We start from the raw sequence: 23178 nt of genomic DNA on the forward strand, positions 1-23178 counted from the left end.
GTGACTGATTGATGGCTGATTGATGCACGTCATAATTCCCCGGCAATCGAATAGCAACAGACAATGCCAGTACGGGTATCAGTGGCATTTGCATTTGCATTTGCATAGCCACTCATTGGCTTGGCTTAACGGTGCCACATATTGTGGCAGCACAAATCACAACACAGCACAGCCATCCAGCAACGGTAACGGTATCTCTCAATGTCTCTCTTTTATGGGGATGGGGATGGGGATGGGGATGGGGATGGGGCGGGGGGATCTTTCGAGTGAAAGTGTGTGTCTTTCTTTTGGGCCGAAAATTAAATAACGAATCAACGAGTGTCACAAATCAGAAATCATTCGATCGTTCGTTCGATCAGTGGATGGCTAGGAAACGGGCCTACAGCCCACATGCCACAACATACTCCTCCAGCGGGTATATCCAAGACACCTGTAAACCAGACTCCAATCTGCAGCGACTGCAACCTGTGGCAACCTGCGGCAACCTGTGGCAACCTGCCACAGAGACTAGATAACTCTTTTGCTTTAAATAGTCGTAGAAATATGTTCAATAAACTTAACGGCTTGTTTTTCCGGTGCGTTACGTGTTCCCAAAACCTATCCGCCCCATCCTCTATCCTCTATGCAATCCCCCCAACTGGCTCTGGGGATTATTTATAGTCCAATGTGAATGCAAATTCAAGTTCTTTGATGTGAGGCACGTACGAGTACATTAATTGACTCCACCCGATGGCTTTTCCGTTTATTGCAGTGACAGCTCAACGCTGCAGCGACACCGGCACCAACACCACCAGCAGCACCAGCAGCACCAGCAGCACAGGGGACACCTCGGGGGACACTCGTTCCAGATGGCTCCCAGTGTCTGCCACGACACTGCCTCGAAGATGGCACCGCCGCCACCCCCTGCGGCCGCTTCGAAGGCAGCTGCTGGCGGCAGCTCCAGCACCGCCTCGGGGACACAGAAATGCGGTGGCAGTAGCCTCAATGGATCTTTGGCCTCCTACAAGATGGCTGGCTCCGAACAGAGCTGGCCCCAGGCGCCGGTCTACAGCAAAGTGAGTGCTGCCCCTCCCCTGCCCAAAACATACTTAAGATCTGTCTCTCTCATTCTCTAATGAAAGGAAAATCAACGACCACCGGTGTACAATCCCGAGGATTATGTGCTCTCGCTGCGAAAGTTCACCAAAGGAAGCAGTGCCTCGAAAATGAAGTCCATTTACGACGTCTGCACCACGTCCAGTGCCAAGGAGGAGACCTACAGATCCTCCACACTGCCAGCAAAGCATTCGGAGTACAAGTAGGGATATACTCCTTCTCCATCCAGATAAGATCTCCTACTATTTCCTTGCGATTCCTTGCAGATCTCCCATTCCTGCACCGCCGGAGAGCGACAGCGAGATGTCGCTCCGACAGTTTGGCTCTATCACGGATCTGCTGACCAAACTGAGGGCTGATCTAAGGGTATCCTTTCCCAGGTGAGGTGCTCTTCCCTCTACCACTTCGCTCATCCTCTAAGGCTCTTCTTCTTGCTTGCAGCTTCGTTCAAGAGTTCGTGGCCACGCCATCGGATGGGATTAGCCATCTCCTGGAGGTCCTGCGGGCCATCCAAATGGCGCAGGCGAGCAATGCCCCGGCCCCAGTGCCAGGAGCCAGCAATTCTCTGGCCATGTCCCGCAATCCGCAGAGCTACCAGCGCCGGGCACTGCTCGATGAGCTCTCCTGCCTGTAAGTCCCATATTTCCCATGCAATCGGTAGTCCGTAATCCTTAATCGCTCTCCATTTACAGCCAATGCCTGAGCATCTGCTGCTCTCGATCGCTGGATGCCATAGCCCGTTTAGGAAACACGCCTGTGGGCCTCATGCCGCTTGCTTCCTCGGCTACGGGGCAGGGCATTCGTGCGCGGATCCTCGCGTTGCAGCTGCTGGCCTCCGCCTGCGACCGCCAGCCCTTTGGCAGTGGGAGTGGCAGCCAGAAGATCGCCTCCGCGGGACACACAGCCGTCTCGGAGGCCATGTCCACGCTTCGATTGCGATGCAGTGAACCCGTGCGCTTCCGCCTGCTGGTGGGGATCCTCAACAGCGGCGGGGGATCCGGGGAGCTCCAGTGTGCAGGTGTCAAGTGAGTAAAGCCATCAAATACCTGAAGATGAAGGTCTCCAAGTGTCCCTAATCCCCCCTCTCGGCAGATTCCTCAACACATTCATCGAGAGTGCGGTGAGCATTCAGCAGCGTCTCTACATCCAGGCGGAGCTCTTCCAGGCGGGTCTCGATCCCAGCACTCTGGCGCGGACCATCTCCTCCTCCTCGCCCTGGCTGGACAGCCTGCGGGCGGAGGTGAAGCGCTTCAACGAGCTCCACATCGACGTCGACAAGATGATGGCCCAGGCCCGCGATGCGGATCGCACCCGCAGCCAAATGGTGATCCTCGAGCGTCGCGTGCAGATCCTTCACGAGGAGAAGGCCGTTCTCACGTCCATGGAGCGGCGTCTGCAGGAGCGATGCGCAGAGCTCCAGAGGGAGATCTTCCGCCTGCAGGGGGCGCAGCAGGAGTCCAACTTCAAGCCGGTGGAGTCGCACCAGCCGGTGGCACTGCCACGACAGGTGCCGCCCCCGGGAAAGACCACGAAGCAGAGCTGTTCGGAGCACGAGGACGAGGGCATCAGTAGCTCCGAGACGGGGGCATCTCTCAGTCCAGTGCCCATCCTGGTGCTGCCCTCGAAGGCAGCGAAGAATCAGCATCACAAGTCGCTGAAGATCCCCGTGGACGAGGACGAGGACGATGCGGCCACCATTGAGGACGTCATCGAGGAGCTGGACAACATCGTCAGCGAGGCGGAGAAGCAGATCGGCAGCAGCCACCCGTCACGGCATCGTCCTCCCGTGGAGCAGGACATTGTCCCGGTGAACATTGTGCCGCAGCCTCCGAGGAAATCCCGCTCCCTGGCGCATCTCGTGCCCCGCACCGACTGCTCCGAGCAGGAGGGTGGCTCCGACTACGGGATGCTGTTGCATCATCCGGGGGATCCAGCGGCTGCCGAACGACTGGCCGCCATGCAGACCTTCTTCGATGAGGCCGACTACGATGCCCCCGAGACGGATCATCCGTCGAGCTACGCCATGGACTCCCCATCCCCCGATATGCCGGAGGCCAATGCCGCCGCCACGGCCTACAATGCCAGCACCAATCGGGAGCTCCTCGACGTCATTATGAATGCACGGCACGACGAGCACGACCCCACGATGCAGGCCCTGCGAAAGAGCGCCCAGGATGGACCCCAGCTGCAGGTACAGGTACAGGTAGTGCCCCACAAGATGAAGCCACCAGCACCGGCCCCGCCTGCCCCACCGGCCCAGCAGTTCAACGGCGTCTTCTTCATGACGGGAATGAACACGCCGCAGCGGTACCCGAAGCCCGACATCACGGCCGCCCTGCAGGCCCGTCGCGTCACCAAGAATGTGGAGCGCCTGGAGGCGGCCTTTGCCTCCTCCTCCAGCGGCGGCGCCCACGAGGCTCTCAACGAGGCGGCCATCATCGGCAGGGAGAAGTCGCGCAGCAACCAGCAGATCTACTTCAGCAGCAATCCGGCCATGAGGATGCACCAGGAGCCACCGGTGGGAGTGACGATGCCCGGACAGAGTCCCGCGTCGCGCACGCGCTCCTACACCCAGGGATCGATGTCCAAGGTGACGGATCTTCCATGTGGCCTCTACTGATCCTCCCTAAGATCCCCTCTCGAATGAATCTCGATCCTATTCTCTTCATGATTCCTGCTCCTGTGCAATAGCAAGCCACACTCTTAGGCTACGACAGAAACACCCATCAGATCGGATCAGAACAGAACAGAACGGATCGTATTTATAGAACTATTCATACAAACGTATATCTATCGTACACATAGACATATATTTAACTATATATACATATATATATATATTTTTTTTTTATCGCATACATACATATCTCATGATCAATTGTAGTTACGGTGGCAGCTTCAACCGCGGGTTCATAGCCAATAAGTAGCGTAGGTATTTTTTTTTGTGAAACGCAGCGTACTTTTACTTCTTTTATGTTTCTTTTGCTACAAATAAAATATATATATATATATACATACATACATACTCGTACTCGTACTCGTACTCGTACCGATATCGATACGTTATCTTTGGAAGGAAGCACTGTCTGTGGGGTTATCTTTCAGATACAGATAGTATTTTATGAAGGGTTTATGGTGATAAGAAATTAAAGAGTCTAAAAAACTTCGGGTACGCCTGGAAATATGGATTAATTGGAACTTTTCTGTTCTCCTTTTCTGGATTGAAATGCTGCTGCAGAATATTGAATTTTTTCCCATTTCAGGGACGCAACAAAAGTTGCGGAAAACTCAAGATGTATACCTGTAAAATGGTATATATTCAGGGAAGAGTAATGTGCATGCAAATAAAACTTGTTCCTCATCTGAGGACAGGCTAAAGCTGAAGCTACATGAAATTCTATCAAGTGCCATTCGTTTATGGGAACACAGTACCCTCCTCATATTGTATGATGGGCCAGAGCTATGCCTCTAAATTGTCATGAAGTGCCATTCGTTTATGGGAACCGCCGTGCTCTCCAGAGGTCCATATTAAATGTACCTTCCTTTCAGGCCTTAGAAGTCAGAGCAAAAAACTTAGCCAGACCGCTGCTAATCGCTAGATTAGTCCGATCTTATCGGCCTTAGCTTTGAATAAACATATATTTCGAGTGTATTCGTGGAGCTCTTGCAAGTGCATTACCGAAATCAGTCATTTTTGTTTTGGCACAGTTTTTGGGCAGTCTGCAATCGATAGCGCGATAGTCAGCATGACATTCCTTCGACCCTTGCCAGCGGGCCTGCAAAAGATTGCCATCGAGGAGCTCAATGAGGTCCCCGATCGCGTGGAGTCGGACATATCCTCATTGAGGATCTGGTTGCAGAAGCAGCCGCATCTCTCTGCCTGCATGGAGGATCAGTTCCTGCTGAGTTTTCTGCGAGGATCAAAGTTCAGTTTGGAGAAGGCCAAGCAGAAGATCGATCGGTTCTACACTTTGCAGGCGGTGATACCGGAGGTCTTCAATGAACATCGACTGGTGGATGATCCGCAGGTGCTAGAGATCATTCGAATGGGGTAAACCGCTCTAAAGAAACCTCTTCAAAACAAGGTTCTCCTACAGATCTCCTTCTCTTTGCAGTGTGATCTTGCGCATTCCCCTGGACAAAGAGGACACTGGTCCTGCCATCACAATCATTCGGGTGGGCTCCTACGACACCCAGAAATTCAAGTTCCAGGACATTATTCGCGTGGGCTCCATGTTCGGGGAGATCATGATGCTCGAGGACGATAATGCCACTGTCAGTGGCTATATGGAGATCATGGACATGACGGGAGTCACGGCTGCAAATCTGTTTGCCCTCCAGCCGCAGCTCCTGAGCAAATTCTCAGCCTACGCCGACGAGGCGATGCCCACGCGGCAGAAGGGCATTCACTTCATCAATGTCCCGAGGGCCTTCGAAACGGGCTTCAAATCGCTGCTCTCCTGGTTTCCCGGAAAGATCAGAGAGAGGGTGAGTCCCAGACTTTAATCACGGATTCGTTTTCCTCTTATTTGTTGTATTTTCAAGGTATCTGTTAGCGCTGATCCAGAGGCGATCTTTGAGCGCGTCTCTCGGGAGTATTTACCAGTCGAATATGGCGGAACCAAGGGCTCTATTCAGGACTTGACAGAGGAAATGGAATCCAAGCTGGGAAGCTATCGTAGCTACTTCGAGGGCACGCAGATCTTTGGCATCAACGAGCAGCTGAGGGAGGAGCAACGGCTACCTGGCAACAGCCACGAGAGTCACTTCGGTGTGGATGGCTCCTTCCGCCTGCTGGCCATCGACTGAGGCCAACCCCTCGCCGTAGGAGTAGTACTATCTGCCCCATAAACCAATAATAAATGCTTTCTGATAAGCGCTGCTACACTCTTTCTTAGCGACTCGACTCGAATCGACTCTTTCAATCCATCCACGATAGCTTATCGATTACCATTTTGAGGCACACAAAGGCCGGGGTCGCCACTCGACGTTCGTTCGCCGATCAATCGAACCGTGCGCTCCACAAGATGCCGCCTGCCATCCGTCCGCTGAGCCCCGAGCTGCAGAAGAATGCCGTGGAGAAGCTGAACGAGATTCCCGAGAAGATTGAGGATGACATTGCCGCCCTGAGGGAGTGGATCCGCCAGCAGCCCCACCTTAAGGCCCGCACGGACGATCAGACGCTGGTGAATTTCCTCCGCGGCTGCAAGTACAGCCTGGAGCGAACCAAGTCCAAGATCGATCGGTTCTATACGCTGCGCACCAAATACCCGGATTTCTATGCGGCCCACAATGTGGATGTGGACAAGATGTTGGAGATCTTTCGATTGGGGTGAGTTCCGGGAGGGAGGCTGAAGCCCCTGCCAGTCCCAAAGTACTCATCGATCTCGGATCTCCCTCTAAAGAGCCATTATTCTGTTGCCGCGTCCCCTGAACGACAATGGTCCACGCATAGCGCTCCTGCGACAGGCCGTGTACGATCCGAGCAAGTACACCTTTCAGGAGGTGAATCACGCGGCGGGACTCATGCAACAGATCATGCTGAACGAGGACGATGTGGCCATTGTCAACGGCATGGTCTCCATACTGGATCTGGCCAATGTCACCACGGCACACTTCCTGCACATGACACCGGCATTTGCCAAGAAGATGACCGTCTTCCAGGAGGAGGCACTGCCACTGCGACCCCAAGGCGTGCACTTCATCAACACTCCCGGGGGCTTTGAGACCATCTTCAATATGGTCAAGCCCATGCTGTCCAAGAAACAGCAGGGACGCGTAAGTCTCTGATCTACAATCGAAACCCAATCGATATTTAATCGATATCAACCTCTTTCTTTAGCTCTATGTCCACGGAAGCAAGTGGGAGGCCCTCTACGAGCAAGTGCCCAAGAAGTATCTACCCGTCGAGTACGGAGGGGAGAACGGTTCCATTCCGGAGATCATCGCCGAATGGGAGCAGCGCATTCTCGCGTACAGAGGCTTCTGGGAGGAGGAGAACAACTACGGCACCGACGAGAGCCTGCGGCTGGGCAAAGCCGTCGATTTCGAGAGCCTCTTCGGGCTGCAGGGCTCGTTCAGGCAACTGAATGTTGACTGAGGCCCATACACCCCCTCCGACTGGGCGCCTAAATATAGCCACACAAACTGCAGTCCACTCTTATCATAAGTAACGATGATGTAGCACGAACTGAAGCAGTCGATTGGCCATAAACGGTTTTAGTAGATAAGCAATGTACGAAATGAAACAAAGTACTCACCAAAGTTCAACAAAGCACAAAGCCCAGGAACAGGTGTGGCAATCTGCAATGAAAAAGATGGGAAATTCACTAATTTAAATGCAGAAATTATAATGATTAAATTAAAGTATTTTTTACTTTATTCGTGTGAGAATTTATATACGAAAATGTGTTAAAATGAAGTACAGAATATGCGTTTATAGAGTTTCACGATTCACGATTTTCTTATTATTTCTCTGGTGGGGAATCAACGACCAGTTAGCGTAGTTCGCATTGCAGATATTTTTGGGCATTAATGGTCATAGTCACATGTGTGCCTTTTCCTTGAACTAGAAGAAGCCCAAAGTCAAGGAAGGCCACCAGAGAAGAGTTCCCTTGTAGGTGGATGTTTCAATATGTCTCATACTTTTCCATCAGAGATACTCGAGGAGTATTTGTGGCGGCTGTGGATTCTATCAGACTGGCAACTGGATATAGAACGGATCATTATTATAGCCAGAATGAAGAAACCCATTTAGAGTGGCTAGACTACCCCTTCCACGCGCCTAGTCAGTCTCGTTCTCTTTTTCTCTCTCTCTCTTTCTCTCTCTCTCCCACTCTTAATCGTGAAGTGTGCCCGCTCTGAAGGCGGGGTTCACGATAGATTGGCTGGTGTTGGTGTGAGGAGTGAAAGAGAGAGAGCGAGACAGATGGGGACATGTAAAATATTCTAAAATTCGAATAATATAGAGAAATAGGTGGAAAGTCGATAAACGGAGTGTAGCAATTAACATTAGAATATATCTCTATCTATCTATATCTAGGTTTTACCATCTTTCATGACAAGTGCTAGAACAATTGAGAGAGATCGCGGAAAGATATCCCTTAGTCCCTTTTCCGTATACTGACTGAGTACCGGGTACTCCCGCGAAATTCAGCGAAATTGAACACGCCCGATCGTCTGCCCTTTGAAAAGTGATTTCGGAAGACCCCGCCAAAAAAAGCCCGCCCGAATTCCACCTGATCCAACGGTCCACCTGATGCGCCGATCCACCCATCAGTCGGTGGATCCACATGAGTAAACCAAACAAAACAGAACAAGATTTTCCAAAAAAAGAAAAACAAAACAAAAGAGAGCTTCGAGTAAGACCAAAAATAAAACCGTATATCGAGAGATCAAGATCTGAGATCCATCCGCCAGCCAGTGGGCTCCTCAGTAAACGTTGGAGAGTCGTACGGATCGGTTCACGGATCACCGGGTCGGTTCTTTGCGCGCGGATTCGTCGTCAGGCAGTGTTTTGTTTTTGTTTTTTTGGTTTTGATTTTGATTTTCTGTTGTTGTTGGAAGGAGAGGGTGGTGGAAACACAGCATGCAAAGGAAAATTGAAAAACTAAACAGATTTTCCCATTGCGATTGAGATTGCAAATACTCATACTCGGGTTACCCCGTGCGTACGTGTACGTGTTTTGGTAATCATCATTAGGGCAGCACTTATATCCATATCCACACCCATTCTCCATTCAATCGAACTTCATAATTGCACGGAAATGTTATGTAGTCTCCCCGTCGTACGAGTGTAGGCAGCGAGAAAGAACCACTCGAAAGAGTAGTTCTCTTGAGGCGTGTGTCCGCGTTATTTGGATGCCCCCTCCCGGCGTACGAAAATAGTTTTCCATGGAGTCGCCTCTCCGCTCCATGCCTCTGCCTCTGCCTCAGCCTCAGCCTCTCTCGCTATATCTCTCTCTGTCTCTCTCTTTCCGCTCATCTTCGGCCTTGCCCCCCAACAGAGCCAACAGACCCAACAACCCACATAAATAAATATTTATTTAGACAAATAATCGAGCGTCTCCGTCTGTTTCTTGTCCTTAATTTGGTTTTCTTTCTCGATTTCGTTTTCGTTTCTTTTCCACGCATAATTTATGATCAGCCAAGCGATAAATTAGGCCAAGAGGAGGGTCCAAGCGGTCCAATCGCGTAGCCATGTCGGGTAGACGGGCCCAATCTCTGCCGGCGCACATGGTGGAGCCGGCAAAACCCGAACGCGGACGCTGTGTGGCGGCCATCTGTTTCTCATGGAAGATCATCACCTGCATTGTGTCGCATGTCCTGCTCGTCCTCCTGGTGGTCTCCTACTGCGTCGGAGGCGCGTATCTCTTCCAGCACTTGGAGCGACCACATGAACTGGAGGTACAGCCATTCTATACAACATCTTGTGTCCCCTGATATCTAATCCCTCCTTCCTTCAGGTCAAGCGCGACATTCAGAACCTTCGCTTCAATCTCACGGAGAACATTTGGCTCTTGTCGGACGATGCCCTGGTCTTGAGGGAAAGCGACTGGATGGCGAATGTGAGCAAACATCTGGCCAATTTCGAGAAGCAGATCCTCACGGCCATCAAGGCGGATGGCTGGGACGGGGACGAGGATCTGCGCAAGTCGCAATGGACCTTTGCCGGCTCCCTCTTCTACTCGATCATTGTGATCACAACGATAGGTGGGTCTCGGGCTCTTCGCTATAATGATTTATTCGATTCGACTCGTTTCTAGGTCTAGGAACTATAACTAAGCAAAAAAAATAGTAGGGATAGTGGTGTTCTATTTACAACTGACGGGCGGGGTGGGAGTACGTCTAAGGGATCTCCTGATCCTGGATCGTGGGTCCTGGATCCTAGATCTTCTTGCTTAGCTTATCGTTCACGTTCCTGGGCGCCGCAACCACACTCTTGGCGCTCTTGCCTTCGGCCACCACCGGAGGGGAGGACTTTTCATCAAAGCCAAAGTTTCCGCCTCCATAGGGACCTCCTCCTGCCCCTCCGATGCCCAGCTGTCCGAGACCCAGTCCTCCGGCCAGACCATAGCCCTCGGTGTACTGCGGTCCGCCGCCGCCAAACTGATTCGAGGGATACTGCTGTCCCCCGTTGCCCGGGAACTGTCCTGCAAACTGATTGCCGTTGAAATCTCCTCCTGGGTAGGATCCCCCGAAGGGATACTGTCCGCCCGAGCCAGGGAATTGGCTAACGCCAGGGAATTGGCTAGCGCCAGGGAACTGCTGTGCAACGCCAGAGAACTGTCCGCCGCTTGGGAATTGCTGTCCCACGCCAGAGAACTGCCCGACGCCCAGGCCGTTGCTGGGATAGCCGCCAAAGGCTCCTCCTAGACTGCCTCCTGGATAGCCCGCTCCAGAGGCTCCTGGATAGCCCTGGAGACCTGCTCCCGATGCTCCGCCATAGATTCCGCCCGGATATCCTCCAATGCCGTTCTGGGCTCCGTTGAATCCCCCATAGCCCGGCTGGTAGGGAGACGGATACAAGGGCTGCCGTCCAATGATTCCAGTGGGTCCTCCCGGTCCAACAAGAACTCCCGGACTGCCGCCATATCCTCCAGAGAGTCCCGATCCGCCAAATTGTCCCGCTTTCGGCTGTCCCCCGTAAGGATTGTACTGCCGCGTGCCCACATTGGGAGTAGTGGTGTCCTGGGATGCCCGGTTGGGATCCACCGCATCCGCATAGTCCTCGATCTCATCGTTCTCGGGCTCTCCAGGCAACGGTCTGCGCGTGGTGGGCTCTCGTCTCAGCTTGTTGTCGTACGAATTCCTTATGGCGGCGCTTCTACTCCTGCCGATGTCGCCTCCGCCGTCGCGAAAGGATCGCTGCTGTCGGTTGTAGGAGCGCCACACCCACTGGTCCCGGTCTCCATCGGACAGCGATGACGATTTTCCGGCCACAGATCCCACCAGCAGCACCAGGCCCACAGCCAAAATTAAGCAATCACTTCGCATGGTTTTCGATTTGTTCTCTCTTTTGTTTTTCTGAACCGTATTTTGCGGCTTGTTCGCCACGAGATGCCCCAACAGAATGATTCGGTTATGCCACCGACGCATGCTACTTATATAACAAATAGCCAGAGAACGAGCCACAACACCACCACAACCACCGCTGATGGGAACATGGGACGATGGCTCGCCCGATGGTGACGACGCACAAAAACCCAGTCAACCGGCGAGGGCACCGCCATCCGACAGGCAGCCAGACAGGCAGCAGGTGGGTACGAAGCCAATGAATCAACGCAAACATTGGAGCAGCAGCAGACACAGACGCTCGTCGTGCCAGACACTGCCGCCGCACAGATCTTTTTGGTATCGTCTCGTATTGGTATCGCTTCGTATCGGTATGGTATGGTATGGATCGTTGATTCACCTGAAGCGAAACCGCAGAGAAGCGTGGCACGATCGACGGCCTGGCCGGAGGAACGCCCAGGAACTGCTGCAATCGGACAGCCGATTATGTCCATTGATCACGTTGAAATCACATCAATCGCAACCGAACGATCGTCAATCATTTGGCAATTGCTCACATTAATTGATGTCACGGCATCAATTGGCTTTTCATCCAAAAAACAAAGTTTTCCTGGAAACCAAAATGACTCGGCATGCTCCCAAAAGAGCCTCCCAAGGCTCCTCTCCTCTCATTACCGTGGAGCAGATCAGGGCAACCCCCGCCCCCTGCTGCCTTGATCACAGATAGCAGAGATGGCACCCCCGCTGGTCCCATGATCACAAAAGTCATAGGTCAAAAAATCATCTCTGACTGTAGCCGCCACAGTTTGTTGCACACGTGAATGACCTCTAAAAACGGGGTTCCATTCCCCATTCCATTGGGGCAGGTGCGCAGGGCACAGGGTGGAGTGTGGAGCGTGTCAAATGAAATCAAAAGTGGAATTACGACTGAAGTCAAAAAAACGGCAAGGTCAAACGCGACTGACCGACCAAACGACCGATCGTGATGAGAGTTTACACTGGCGAAAAAAACCTCTTTCTTAGAAGCTCTCTAGAAGATATAGTGGTACCATCGGACAAGGGTTCTGCAGGAATGGTAGATACTTTGGAAATTATGAATTGAGCTTAAGCTTTTAGCTGCTATAATATGATATATGATAAGTAAATAGAGATTAGATAGATCCTTAACAGGAAGTCTTTACAGTACCACCTTTTAAGTCTTTTTATGGGATTTGTACACAAATCATCTCTCCAGAAATAGTTCATCAATAGTTTTCCAATTACATCTATAAGATCTTAGCAAAAGAATCCTTAGTTATATAAGATAATATTAAAAAAAAAAAAAAGTTTAGTTGGAGTATCTTTTATTTACAAACTTAAAAGCTGCTGCACGCATATTTTTCTTCGAGTGTAGTTCGTTGTTTAGAATTTAATGATGGGAATTTTTGGGTTTTATTTGCTTTTTATTTGGTTTTTTTGTATTTGTGCTTTTTGCACAATTTCCCGATATGGATTTTTGCTGTTTCGGCTTTATGGCCAGATTTAAACTCTGGGGTTTACTGACCCACACGCCCATTCCCATTCCCATTCCAGTTCCTGTTAAGCATACCAGATAGTCGCAGTGGTAGTCGTAGCCGTAGAATTCTATAGAGATAATCGCATTTCCGTAAATGCCAAAAGCGGCGGCAGACTTGAAATGCCATTTGCGGTAATGGTGTTGGTGTTTTTTGGGGAGCGACAAGTACACCCTGAGATTAGACCCGAGAGACCTCATTAGCATTTCAAGAACTTTTGGTGTTCGAAAGAGTTGAAGGTAAGACACGGGCAAGACGCACAAACAAAAGACACTCCCCGTTCGGAATCGGTTTCCATGTTTAAGTACGAGTATCATCTAATACATGCTTTTTTCTGTACTCTTTTCTCACAGGCTATGGCCACATATCACCGCGCACCGACTGGGGCAAGGTGACAACGATTTTCTATGCCATCGTCGGCATCCCGCTGATGCTCATCTGCCTGTCCAACATTGGAGATGTGATGGCCACGTCATTCCGGTGAGCCTCTGCGCGCTGACATCTCCACAGCTGCGTGACTCCGCCGCTAATGACTCCACTCCACACCACTTCTCTCTTTCATAGTTTTCTCTACTGGCGCATCTGCTGCTATGTGTGCACGCGGACGGCCAAGCGGCCGAGGAATGCCCGCTCCAGGCAGCGGTCGGTGAGGGGACAGCGGTATGCCCGCTCCCAGCCGCCACCCTCGTTCCGGCGATCCATGAAGATGACACAGCGATCGGGCAATGACTCCGGGTTCGGTCCCTCCATGGGGCATGCCCATTCCGATCCGGAGCTGCGCACCATGGGGCGGGGCGTCGGCGGCGGCTACGATGATAGGGAGTTTGGCCACCGCAGCAGTGGAGGACGCAATCGCCGCCAGCAGCAGATTGCGGCACAGCCTCGCCAGCAGCGGCACAACATCTACGGGGATGAGTACGAGATGCAGACGCAGACTCTGAATCGCGGCAATCGCTACAGCAGCCGCCAGAGGCAGAGAGATCGCATGCGGGATCGGCATACGGTGGAGCGGGAGCGCTATCGGCACGATTTTGATGCGGGATCCATGGAGGATTTCAGTGACCTGCAGCCGCCGGCAAAGAGGGCCGCCAGTGTCCGTTCTGTCCGCTCGCCCCAGCATCAGGAGTCCAAGGCCTCGCGGGAGCTGCACCGCCTGCACTCTGCCCCAGGACGCGGGGCCCGGGCCAAGTCCGTGGACCCGCGGCACGTCTCCTCGCAGCACTACGAAGATGTGGACGAGGATGTGGTGCGCAAGACTCCGATTATACCCAACCGATACGCCCTGGATGACTTCGGAGGAGGATCTGGCCACCAGCGGACTACCAGGAATGCAGCGCCACGGAGTCAATCAATGCCCCGATCCGCACACCAGCGACAACGACAGAGGGATCGCGAGAGGGAGCGTTCTCCGCAGCCTCCTCGGAACGCAGGTCGTCGCGCTGGCAGCCTGGGACGTCAATCCACACGCTATGGCAACCACTTGGAGCTCCCCGACTACGATGCTCCGCCACAGGGGTCCTCCAGGGATCATCGCAGGGACCGACGAGGACGCTCTCCGCGCAGCTACGAGGATTATGTGGAGGAGAGCTTCGATGAGGTGTCCCTGTGCGACGGCGGCCACTACGAGGACTATCCCCCCGTCCATAGCAAGTCCAGGAGTCGCGAGCCGCGCCGGAATCATCGTCGGAGGGAGCGGGCCGAGCGTCTGCCTCCCTCGCCGCGTATCATGTCGCCCATGGGTTTCCCTGTCCAGCGGCAGATCCGACGTCGTCCCAGCTACGAATACGACGAAGACGACTCCATGTATGGGGAGGACTTTGGGGACTATGGCGATCTCCTGCCCAAGGACCGTCCTGTGCCCATCTGGCTGTGCGTCTTCCTGGTCGTCAGCTACATCCTGGGGGGCGCCGCCCTGTTTGCCTACTGGGAGAACTGGTCCTTTCTGGACTCGGCCTACTTCTGCTTCATCACGCTGACGACAATCGGTAGGATATTCCAGAGGTACTTTCAGAAATCTTTTGTGCTGATTCTGTTCATGTTTCTCTCTAGGATTTGGCGACTTTGTGCCTGCCAAGGGCGTCAAGGATGAGTCGGAGCAGTCCATTGCCTATTGCTCGTTGTATCTGCTCTTTGGCATTGCTCTCCTGGCCATGAGCTTCAATTTGGTCCAGGAGGAGTTCATAGCGAATGTTAAGGAGGTGGCACGTCGTCTGGGCATCCTCAAAGATGACGATGAGGACGATCGCGATGAGGATTAGGGGGGTTTACTCTTAAAACTATAGTATTGAACACTAGAGAACTGCATGCATCTTCTTACGATTCTTTTATTCGCATTCAAAGGCGTTTCAATCGAAACATTTACTGTGGATTCATGCAGATAACTTAAACACCTTTCATAGGATTTTGTACACTCTTCATAGGATATACCTCTTGCATCTTCGATTAGAGCTTAAATTATTAAGTAAATGAAGTTTCCTTAAGGTTACAGTTTACACTCAACGGAATAGTCAACTCACAGGGAACCCTAAATATCGTCAACAAGTAGATTCTCTTAGTTTACATAAGCTTTCACACGAATATTCAGATTAAAGTGCGTCCCCGAACGGGTTTCCCCAATTCTACATATCATTACGCTTAAACTGTCCGGCCAAACCCTTCGTTCTTGAAACTCGCATTGAAGTCTCAAGAAATTAACTCAAAGTTGAACTCTCAAGGTCGCAGTCAAGACGTTTCCTTAAATATACACAACTTATTAAGCGAATATTCGAGTTTAAAGTGGTCTGCCCAAGGTCCAAGGCAAGGGGTTTGCTTAGCATTAAGTTTATTTAATTATTAAATTTTGCAGCATACAGAAGAAGAAAAAAAACAAAAGAATCTCCAGGGAATTGCCGGCGAATGAAAGGTGAGTGAAGTACTGGGGCAAGTAGCAGATGTAGATAGAGATATATGTGTGCCATCGATCCCCCGATCGATTCAGGACACGTTCTCTTTGTTGTGCTGAAAAAGAGTATTCGGATTATTTATATTTACTCAATCATTAGCTATGACTGCTTACTCTCTTAAAGGCTGGAGAACCACGCGGCGATGATTTTCTGGGAGTCAGGGAGCGGGACAGCGAGCCAGACACTGGCGGCTTCAAAGCATTGGAGTTCATGCTGCGTGTGGTGCCGCAGCCGCGTTTCATGTTGATGCCAGTCACAGTGCCCTCGATGGGCGTTGAATTCATGAGGGTCTCCGTCTCGGAGAGCTCCTGAACGGAGTGCAGAGAGTCCTCCTGCTCACCCTCGCTGCACTAAAAGGATACAAGATTAAGGAAACTAATTTTGAGGAGGGGTTTCATTGGCTTTCTACCTCATCTATGGTGGCTGTGGTATCCAAATCCGACCAATCCTGCTCTTGACGGTAACGCCTCACTATGTCCTGATGGGGGGAGGTGGCCACCAGCGAACGTGGATACACGAAATCTCGCTTCGAGGGGGTTGTTCCCGTAGGGGCATAGGTCTTCAGTTCGTTCTGCTGGAAGCGGACGACGTCCTGCTCGCAATTTTGCAGCTGTTGGCGCTGCAAGGTATCATGTTCTGTCGTTTGTTGCTGTAGCTGTTCCACAAGGTCGCCGGCAACAGTATAGTGTCCAATGAACCGCTGGCGTTCCTCTCTCTCCAGCTGCAGCCTCTCCTCGCATACGTTCTCCAGTTCCTTTTGCTGTTTCTCTTTGAGAGTCTCCCGCTCCTTGCCATTGTCTAGGCACATGGCCTTCACGTTCTGAAGGTTATTGCGACACGCCACGACATTCAATTCCGTGTGTTTGACGAACTCCTGGCAGAGATTTGTCACGTGGGCCTGCAGCATCGAGCACTTGGCCACGCCCAAGTCCACGCACCGCATGCCGCTTGCCATTTGGGCGGAGAGTTCTGCTTGGGCCGCCTGCGAGGCGGCGGATCCTTCTTTCTGGTAGACCTGCACACTGGCCTTCGTCTTTTCCACTTTTTTGCTCTTTTGCAGGCGATTCTCCTCCATTTGCAAGAGGCGTTCGGAAATGCTCTGGCTGTTCTTGGCCCTCAGCTCCTTGAACTGCTCCAATTGCATCATCAGCGACTCGATCAGGGCCTCCTCCTGGTGGGCCATTGCCCGCTCGTTGGCCACCTCCGCCTGCAGCTGCTGCAGATTCTCCGCATCGGGCAGAGACAGTTCGCTGAGGAGCTCCAGCTGCCGCTGCACCTCCGTCACATGTTTCTCCAACGACTCGGCATTGTTTGCAATGATGCTGGAGAACCGCTGCTGCATGGACTCCAGCATGGCCTTGTGGCTGTGGTTGTTCTCCTCCAGCTCCAGCACCTGCAGATGGATATCCTCCCGCAACTGCCTCTCCCGCTGCTGCAGTTGATCCAGCAACGCCTCGACCAACATTGTCGTATGCCCATCGCAGTTCTCCGATATATCCGCCACTAACTTCGCCTGCAGCTGCTCCTGATCCTTCAGCGATTGGCTGCAGATCCCCTTGAGCATTTCGATGCTTTTGCTGGCATTCACAGTCAAGCGTTGCACCACGCTATTGGAGTTTTCTAGGCAATGCAAAAACAGAAACAGAACAGAACAGAAATAAGGTGAAAACTGGCACAGAGAGAGCTTTTGGTCGTGGCTCACCCAATTCATGGCTCAGATGCTGCTTGGAGGCCGCCTGCTGCTCCAAATAGAGACTCAGGCTGCCGCCAATCACCTCCAGATTGTCCTGCATGCGATCCTTGAACTGATCGCAGGCACTGCGTATCTTTTCATCGGTGTCCCTTCGCCGTTCGATGGTGCCATGAAGCTGCTCCGTTTCATTGGTGGCCAGATCTGCCACGGCCAGGATTTTGTGCGCCTGCGTCGTGAGCGTCTCCTCCGTTTTCATGTGCGAGGCCACCAGCTGTTTCTTCTCCTTGTAGCGGCGCTTGGTCTTCGTGAGGACCTTCTTTGTCAGCAGTAGACTCCCCTTGGTGTCGGTTAGGTGCTGCTCCGTTTTCTTCAGCTCCTGGGTCTTCTCCACGAGACTCAGGCTCACCTCGTTGAAGGTCTTCTCCTTCGACTGCAGCTCATCTTTGAGGGCCTTCAGCAGCAACATCTTCTCGTTGAGCTCTCGATTCTGCGAGTCCATTTTCATGGTCATCTCCCCGTAGGTCTCCTCCGCCAGATAGATGCCATTCTTGTCTCGCGCTGCGAGGAGATCTCGCTTCAGTTTGTCAATCTCCTCGGTGTACTCCTTGAGGACCGTTTTCTTGGTTAGCTTCTGATTGACTTCTGGCTTATTCTGGATATTCTTCGCCCGATGCGCGTACTCCAGCGTGCTGAGTGTCTCGTCAATGTCCTTGTGCCCTGGCGAGATGGTGGCAATGATCGAGGTCTTTGTCCGGCCGCCCAGCGACTCCTGCAGCAGGCGCGTCAGCTTCGATTCGCGGTACGGGACATGGGGGGCCCGATCCACCAGAGCGGTAATCACACGGCCCAGCGTCAGGAGGCTCTGGTTGATGTTGACCGTCTCGCGCACGCGTATCCCCTTCTCGTTGCCCGCCTTGGAGACGTTCTCGCTGCCCGCCAGATCCACCAAATTGAGTTTTCCGATCTTCAGCATATCCTCGCCATCGATGCCGTTCTCACGAATGTGCACCACTATGGAGAAGACGGTGTGGCTGCGCGAGGACTGCGCGTTCATCAGGGTGGTCGCGGTCTTGCGTCGCTCCTTGCCCTTCTCCAGGAGCTTGTAGACATCGTCCTTGCTCTGGACAGTGATCTCCTCGAGGCCCTGGATGATCACCGAACCCTTCTTTGTGCTGTCGTCGAAGATGCGTATCTTTGTGGAGTCATCGGTGGAGAGGAGGTCGCACAGCTCCTCGTTGTACAGCTCCAGGTAGGAGATGCGCATCGTAAACTCAACTTCCATCATGCGGAGTTCGTCGAAAAGGTGACTCAAGGCACGCGGTATGATGCCCACATCAGAGTCCTACAAAAGGGCAAAAAGCCAAAGACAAAAGGCAGGTAGAGCAGCAATTAACGTTTGAACCGCCTCCCTCGTCCGATTCTAGGAATTAGAAAACTGGTTCCCCCCTACTCACATCTTCCCAAGAGGACTTCAACTCCGCGGTCTCATTCCCCACCATCGTGTGCGTCTTGCCAGTACCCGTCTGTCCGTACGCGAACACCGTGCAATTGTAGCCGCTAAGCACCTCTTCGATCAGGGGCGACACCACCACCGCATAGACATCGCATTGCTTGGACTCGGGGCCGAAGCTCCGATCAAACGTAAACTTCTTCGTCAACTTCGAGTCGAGGGTGTGGCGTGTGAGGATCTCGCGTGGATTGAGCACATCCACAACCTCTGCGGAGCGTATGCATCGCTCGCGTGCATTCAGCGGCCTGCAGGGATGGAAATCGTACTTATTAGGCGATCTACTACCCGTAGATAGGGCACTCACCTAACGCGCACATAGACCTGAATGTTTTGATTCGATTTGCGTGCCTGCTGCTGCTGAAGTTGCAGGCGTACGTTGTTCGATGTGTCCATTTTACAGCACAAAACTCAAAATTTACTTTTTAGCGCGTAAAAATGATGCCACCCAAAATATGGTGTGCGTGTGTGTGCTTTTGTCAAACTTTTGTTTCCAGCACTTGGAAATGTACACTTTTACTTTTTTCAACTTTGTGACAGCTAAATAAAGCCTTGAAAGACCTAAAAATCAAATGAAATTCCTCAGCAAGATGTAGCACTGACGCCGCGTCGTCCGTTCAATTCAAAATGATGCGCATAACAGTGTGACAACTTTCGTAAAATTATACCGTCCGACCCTCAGAAATATACTAAAATATACCGTCCAATTTTAAAAATATACCGTAAATATACTGACGAACTCAAGTTCTATCTGATTGATGTATATATATATTTTCTACAAGATATTATAATTTTAGAAACTTTTATAGGATTCTTTATAAAATAGTGTACAAAACAAACGGTCAAAGAGCAAATCCCCAGAAACGTCGTTTGATACCATCGACTGGATACGATTGGTGCGCGCCAACGATAAATTGTTTGAAAGTGATTGAGTGATAAATTGATAAAATACCGAAATATACCTAAGAGTATATAAAATACTTATAACACAAAATGACAGACATATTTTTATAATTTTTTACATTTTTTGGAAAAGATATAGTCGATGTATCGTTGGTTTCAACAATCGAATGGTTTGCAGCCCTAGAACGCTGCCAACTCGCTTAGAACTCTTCTGCAGTGCCGTAGCAGCCCCTTTTTGACAGCCACTGCAATGACATATTCTTTTTTAAACACTTGTCACAATTTTATTCCACAACACAACAACAAAAAGTGTAAATTTCAACTAAATTAGTATGTAAATTAACAGCAATAACATGTCTTCCTGGAGTTCTCGGCTCTTTCGCCGAAACAAGCGAAGACCGAGTGAGTTGGCAGCGTCGCAAGCACACACCAAATATACCGCGACAACAGTCACACCAATAATACCACAATAGGAATAATACCGAGTAGCGGGTCCTCTGCAGAAAAACGCGACGGCCACACAACACCACACCATACACACGTATTGGCAAAAAAAGAGATAAAAACAAAAAATTAGCATAAGATTATCCCACAGAAAACGAACACGTAGATTAAGTATATAATTTGTGGTGTGTGTGTTGTGTTTAACTGTAAACTCTATTGACATTGTAGGCGGCCTGTCGGGGGGTGGTAGCAGGTGCAACAGGAAGAAGATAATAATAAAAGTTCTGCTGCTGCTGCATGTTTGTGCGTGTGCCTCTGCCTGCAGTCGCGAGATAAATAGGAATTTCTTGGCCATAAAAAACAGTAAGACACCAAAAACAGTAAGACAAAAACATTCCATAACATCCGTAAAATGAAATAACAATTTACTGATAAAAGGTGTCTCTGCCCCACCCCACTCCACCCCACTCTCTCTCTCTCTCGCACTCTCTGTAGATCCCGAAAATCGGAATAAACCCCCTCTAATAACCGGAAGGGGAAACGACATGGAGGACGACAATGAGGTCTACGATGACATGAACCTCTACATCACCCCCGAGAGCTTCATTGTGGAGCCGAATGGCACCGGGGAGGTATTGATTATCGGCCGCCACGACAAGGTTACGCGAGTGCAGCCAACGGGCGGACAGCTGGCGAACTTGCGGCCCACCCGCCGCATCTGCGGTGTCCTCGGCACGATTCACTTGCTCAGCTGCGACTATCTGCTGGTGGCCACCCACCGCCTGTTCGTGGGCGTGCTGAACGGTGCGATTGTGTGGCGGCTGGCCGGATACGACATTATTCCGTACATTCCGAATGCCATTCAGCGGAAGGAGAACGAGACGTATCTTCAGATGCTGCGCAAGACGCTGGACACCAAGTACTTCTACTTCTCGTACCGCTACGACCTCACCCACACGATGCAGCGGCGGCGGGAGCTGCTTGGCCAGCCCCAGCGGCTGGGCCTGCTGCAGCGTGCCGACCCGCGGTTCGTGTGGAACGGCCATGTGCTGCAGCAGTTCCACTGCGACAAGATGGAGAAGTTCCAGCTTCCACTGATCCACGGCTTCGTTTCCGTCAACCAGGTGCAGATCAACGGCCAGACCTTTTTCTGGAGTATCGTTACCCGCCGGTCCGTCCAGCGAGCGGGCACGCGCCTCTTCTGCCGCGGCATCGACGACGAGGGGCATGTGGCGAACTTTGTGGAAACGGAGCAGATCGTCGAGTTCAACGGACAACACACGAGCTTCGTCCAGACGCGCGGCAGTATGCCCTTCTACTGGCACCAGCTGCCAAATCTGCGGTACAAGCCCCGCCCAAGGTTGATCCCCGGCAAGGATCACCTGGCCGCCTGTGCCACCCACTTTCGGGATCAGGTGCAGCTCTACGGCGCCCAGGTGGCCGTCAATTTAGTGGATCAAAAGGGCGCCGAGGGCGAGCTGGAGGCAACGTTTCAGCGGCTCGTCAGGGAGTTGGCCAATCCGAATGTCAAGTACGAGGCCTTCGATTTCCATCACGAGTGCCGGAAGATGCGCTGGGATCGGCTGAACATCCTCATCGATCGGCTGGCCCACGACACGGAGAGGTTTGCCTTCTATCACAGCTTCGACGACGGCCGGCTGGTGTCTACCCAGACGGGGGTGTTCCGCACCAACTGCATCGATTGCTTGGATCGCACGAATGTCGTCCAGAGCATGCTCGCGCGACGCTCCCTAACGTCCGTCCTTCAGAAGCTGGGCGTTCTGCATGTAGGCCAGCCCGTGGAGCAGGCATCGCGTAGCTTCGAGGATCTCTTCAAGGGCGTCTGGGCGGACAATGCCGACCTCATCTCGCTGCAGTACTCCGGCACGGGTGCGCTAAAGACGGACTTTACGCGCACCGGGAAGCGGACCAAAGCGGGAGCTCTGCAGGACGGCAAGAACTCGATGATTCGGTACTACCTGAATAACTTTGCGGATGGGCAGCGGCAGGACGGTATCGATCTGTTCCTTGGCCATTATTTGATCAACGACAACGAGGGCGGGGCCCTGCCCTCGCCGCTGGAGTGGCGTCGGGGATGGCGGTTCTTTGCCTTCCCATCGGTCCTGCTGATGGCCGTGGCCATGTTCATGATCACCCTCACATATCCCGCAGAGTTCAACACGGAGAACCTCCTCTTCATGCTCTTCTGGGGCGCCATGGTCGCTGTGAGTGCCACGGGGATCCTCCACTACGGCGTGGAGTTTGTGCAATGGCCCCGGCTCCTTCCGCCGGTGGCCTTTCGCGGCGCCTGACGTTAGTGTCGTCTAGGAAGGATCTAGGCTCTAGGATCTACCTCTGCAGCAGCACACAAGACGCTTCCACGATATGGAATCCAAACACACACACACACAAACCTCCTCCTTCTCTTCCTCCAAATCCTGTAAACACTCGTGTAAATTCCTGAAAAACGATGATTCAATCGATTCCACGCTCTGTGTTTGGTTTTCTGTTTTCTGTTGGGCTTTCCCCCTCACTTTTTCACTTTTCCACTGGCATTTAGCAATCGACTCGACTTTATGGTAGATCTTAAGGCAAGACTTTTCCTCCTCCTCCACCTCCTCCTCCTCCTGTAGGAATTCTGTAGATACATTTTCGGATGGGGGATCCGATCCGTAACGGGGTGGGGTGCCGGTGCCTCCCGCCTTTTAGCTATTGTATGTTTTTTTTTAAGTGCAAAGTAGTTCAATCAATCAATCGATCAAGCAATCTTTTGTAGAACCATATAACGTGACGTTGAATAAAGTATTTTACGCATTGCTAGAAAACACCTCAAGCTCAAAGTGGAGTTTGTTCTTTAAAGATAAGATGTACATGTACATATATTTGGTAGATCTTTGAGGTTTCTCTGTTACGTGTCACGTTTCTCCGTGGGTTCCTCTAGAGTCAGGCTAGAGTCATGGAATTATATGGAATTCTTTTGGCCTTACCCCTACCTCTATCCCAAATTAGGGTTAGCTCCCCTACTGG

The 23178-nt window shown here is 51.9% G+C and overlaps 6 protein-coding genes across 14 annotated transcripts in view; 4 read left to right on the plus strand and 2 right to left on the minus strand.

Moving 5' to 3' along the window:
• LOC108152463 overlaps positions 1–4052 on the plus strand; it is a 32050-nt gene extending 27998 nt beyond the window's left edge. For 3 of the 4 annotated variants that reach the window (XM_033386527.1, XM_033386526.1, XM_033386528.1), the window contains exons 2-7: positions 752–1055; positions 1122–1297; positions 1362–1475; positions 1537–1725; positions 1788–2120; positions 2188–4052. In XM_033386527.1, the coding sequence (XP_033242418.1) occupies positions 849–1055; positions 1122–1297; positions 1362–1475; positions 1537–1725; positions 1788–2120; positions 2188–3715 (2547 nt within the window). In that variant the 5' untranslated portion in view covers positions 752–848 and the 3' untranslated portion in view covers positions 3716–4052. The remainder of the gene's footprint in view (positions 1–751; positions 1056–1121; positions 1298–1361; positions 1476–1536; positions 1726–1787; positions 2121–2187) is intronic. The other variant, XM_017281831.2, reaches the window with a different exon arrangement.
• A 730-nt stretch (positions 4053–4782) lies between these two features.
• Positions 4783–7547, plus strand: LOC108165393. Its single transcript, XM_017301431.2, has 6 exons — positions 4783–5146; positions 5211–5583; positions 5641–5901; positions 5994–6427; positions 6501–6873; positions 6938–7547. The coding sequence occupies exons 1-6, from the start codon at positions 4842–4844 to the stop codon at positions 7193–7195; spliced, it is 2004 nt and encodes a 667-aa protein (XP_017156920.1). The 5' UTR covers positions 4783–4841; the 3' UTR covers positions 7196–7547.
• A 988-nt stretch (positions 7548–8535) lies between these two features.
• Positions 8536–15423, plus strand: LOC108153473. 3 transcript variants are annotated; one of them, XM_017283507.2, is made up of 6 exons: positions 8536–8572; positions 9242–9501; positions 9561–9807; positions 13016–13142; positions 13227–14647; positions 14712–15423. In XM_017283507.2, exons 2-6 carry the CDS (start codon positions 9295–9297, stop codon positions 14918–14920), a joined length of 2211 nt encoding a protein of 736 aa, XP_017138996.2. In that variant the 5' UTR covers positions 8536–8572; positions 9242–9294; the 3' UTR covers positions 14921–15423. The 3 variants fall into 3 exon arrangements, with proteins under 3 accessions (XP_017138996.2, XP_017138994.2, XP_017138995.2); XM_017283505.2 differs by having other exon boundaries at positions 8545–8783; XM_017283506.2 differs by having other exon boundaries at positions 8545–8771.
• On the minus strand, positions 9813–11180 carry LOC108153472 (keratin, type I cytoskeletal 10). Its single transcript, XM_017283503.2, has one exon. The coding sequence runs from the start codon at positions 11089–11091 to the stop codon at positions 9982–9984; it is 1110 nt and encodes a 369-aa protein (XP_017138992.2). The 5' UTR covers positions 11092–11180; the 3' UTR covers positions 9813–9981.
• On the minus strand, positions 14973–19446 carry LOC117185895 (kinesin-like protein Klp61F). The gene is made up of 6 exons (XM_033387718.1): positions 19112–19446; positions 18752–19052; positions 17307–18639; positions 16014–17224; positions 15718–15954; positions 14973–15659 (listed from the first exon to the last, which is right to left on the minus strand). Exons 1-6 carry the CDS (start codon positions 19198–19200, stop codon positions 15636–15638), a joined length of 3195 nt encoding a protein of 1064 aa, XP_033243609.1. The 5' UTR covers positions 19201–19446; the 3' UTR covers positions 14973–15635.
• A 547-nt stretch (positions 19447–19993) lies between these two features.
• On the plus strand, positions 19994–22984 carry LOC108152863 (phosphatidylinositide phosphatase SAC1). Of its 4 annotated transcripts, none has more exons than XM_017282491.2 (3): positions 19994–20109; positions 20380–20514; positions 20647–22984. In XM_017282491.2, the coding sequence occupies exons 1-3, from the start codon at positions 20061–20063 to the stop codon at positions 22461–22463; spliced, it is 2001 nt and encodes a 666-aa protein (XP_017137980.1). In that variant the 5' UTR covers positions 19994–20060; the 3' UTR covers positions 22464–22984. The 4 variants fall into 4 exon arrangements, with proteins under 4 accessions (XP_017137980.1, XP_017137982.1, XP_017137981.1 ...); XM_017282493.2 differs by lacking the exon at positions 19994–20109 and adding an exon at positions 20179–20248; XM_033387719.1 differs by lacking the exon at positions 19994–20109 and adding an exon at positions 20195–20322.
• Positions 22985–23178: the final 194 nt, after the last annotated feature.

The sequence above is a fragment of the Drosophila miranda genome, chromosome XR (assembly GCF_003369915.1).
Source record: "Drosophila miranda strain MSH22 chromosome XR, D.miranda_PacBio2.1, whole genome shotgun sequence".
Classification (NCBI taxonomy): Eukaryota; Metazoa; Arthropoda; class Insecta; order Diptera; family Drosophilidae; genus Drosophila; species Drosophila miranda.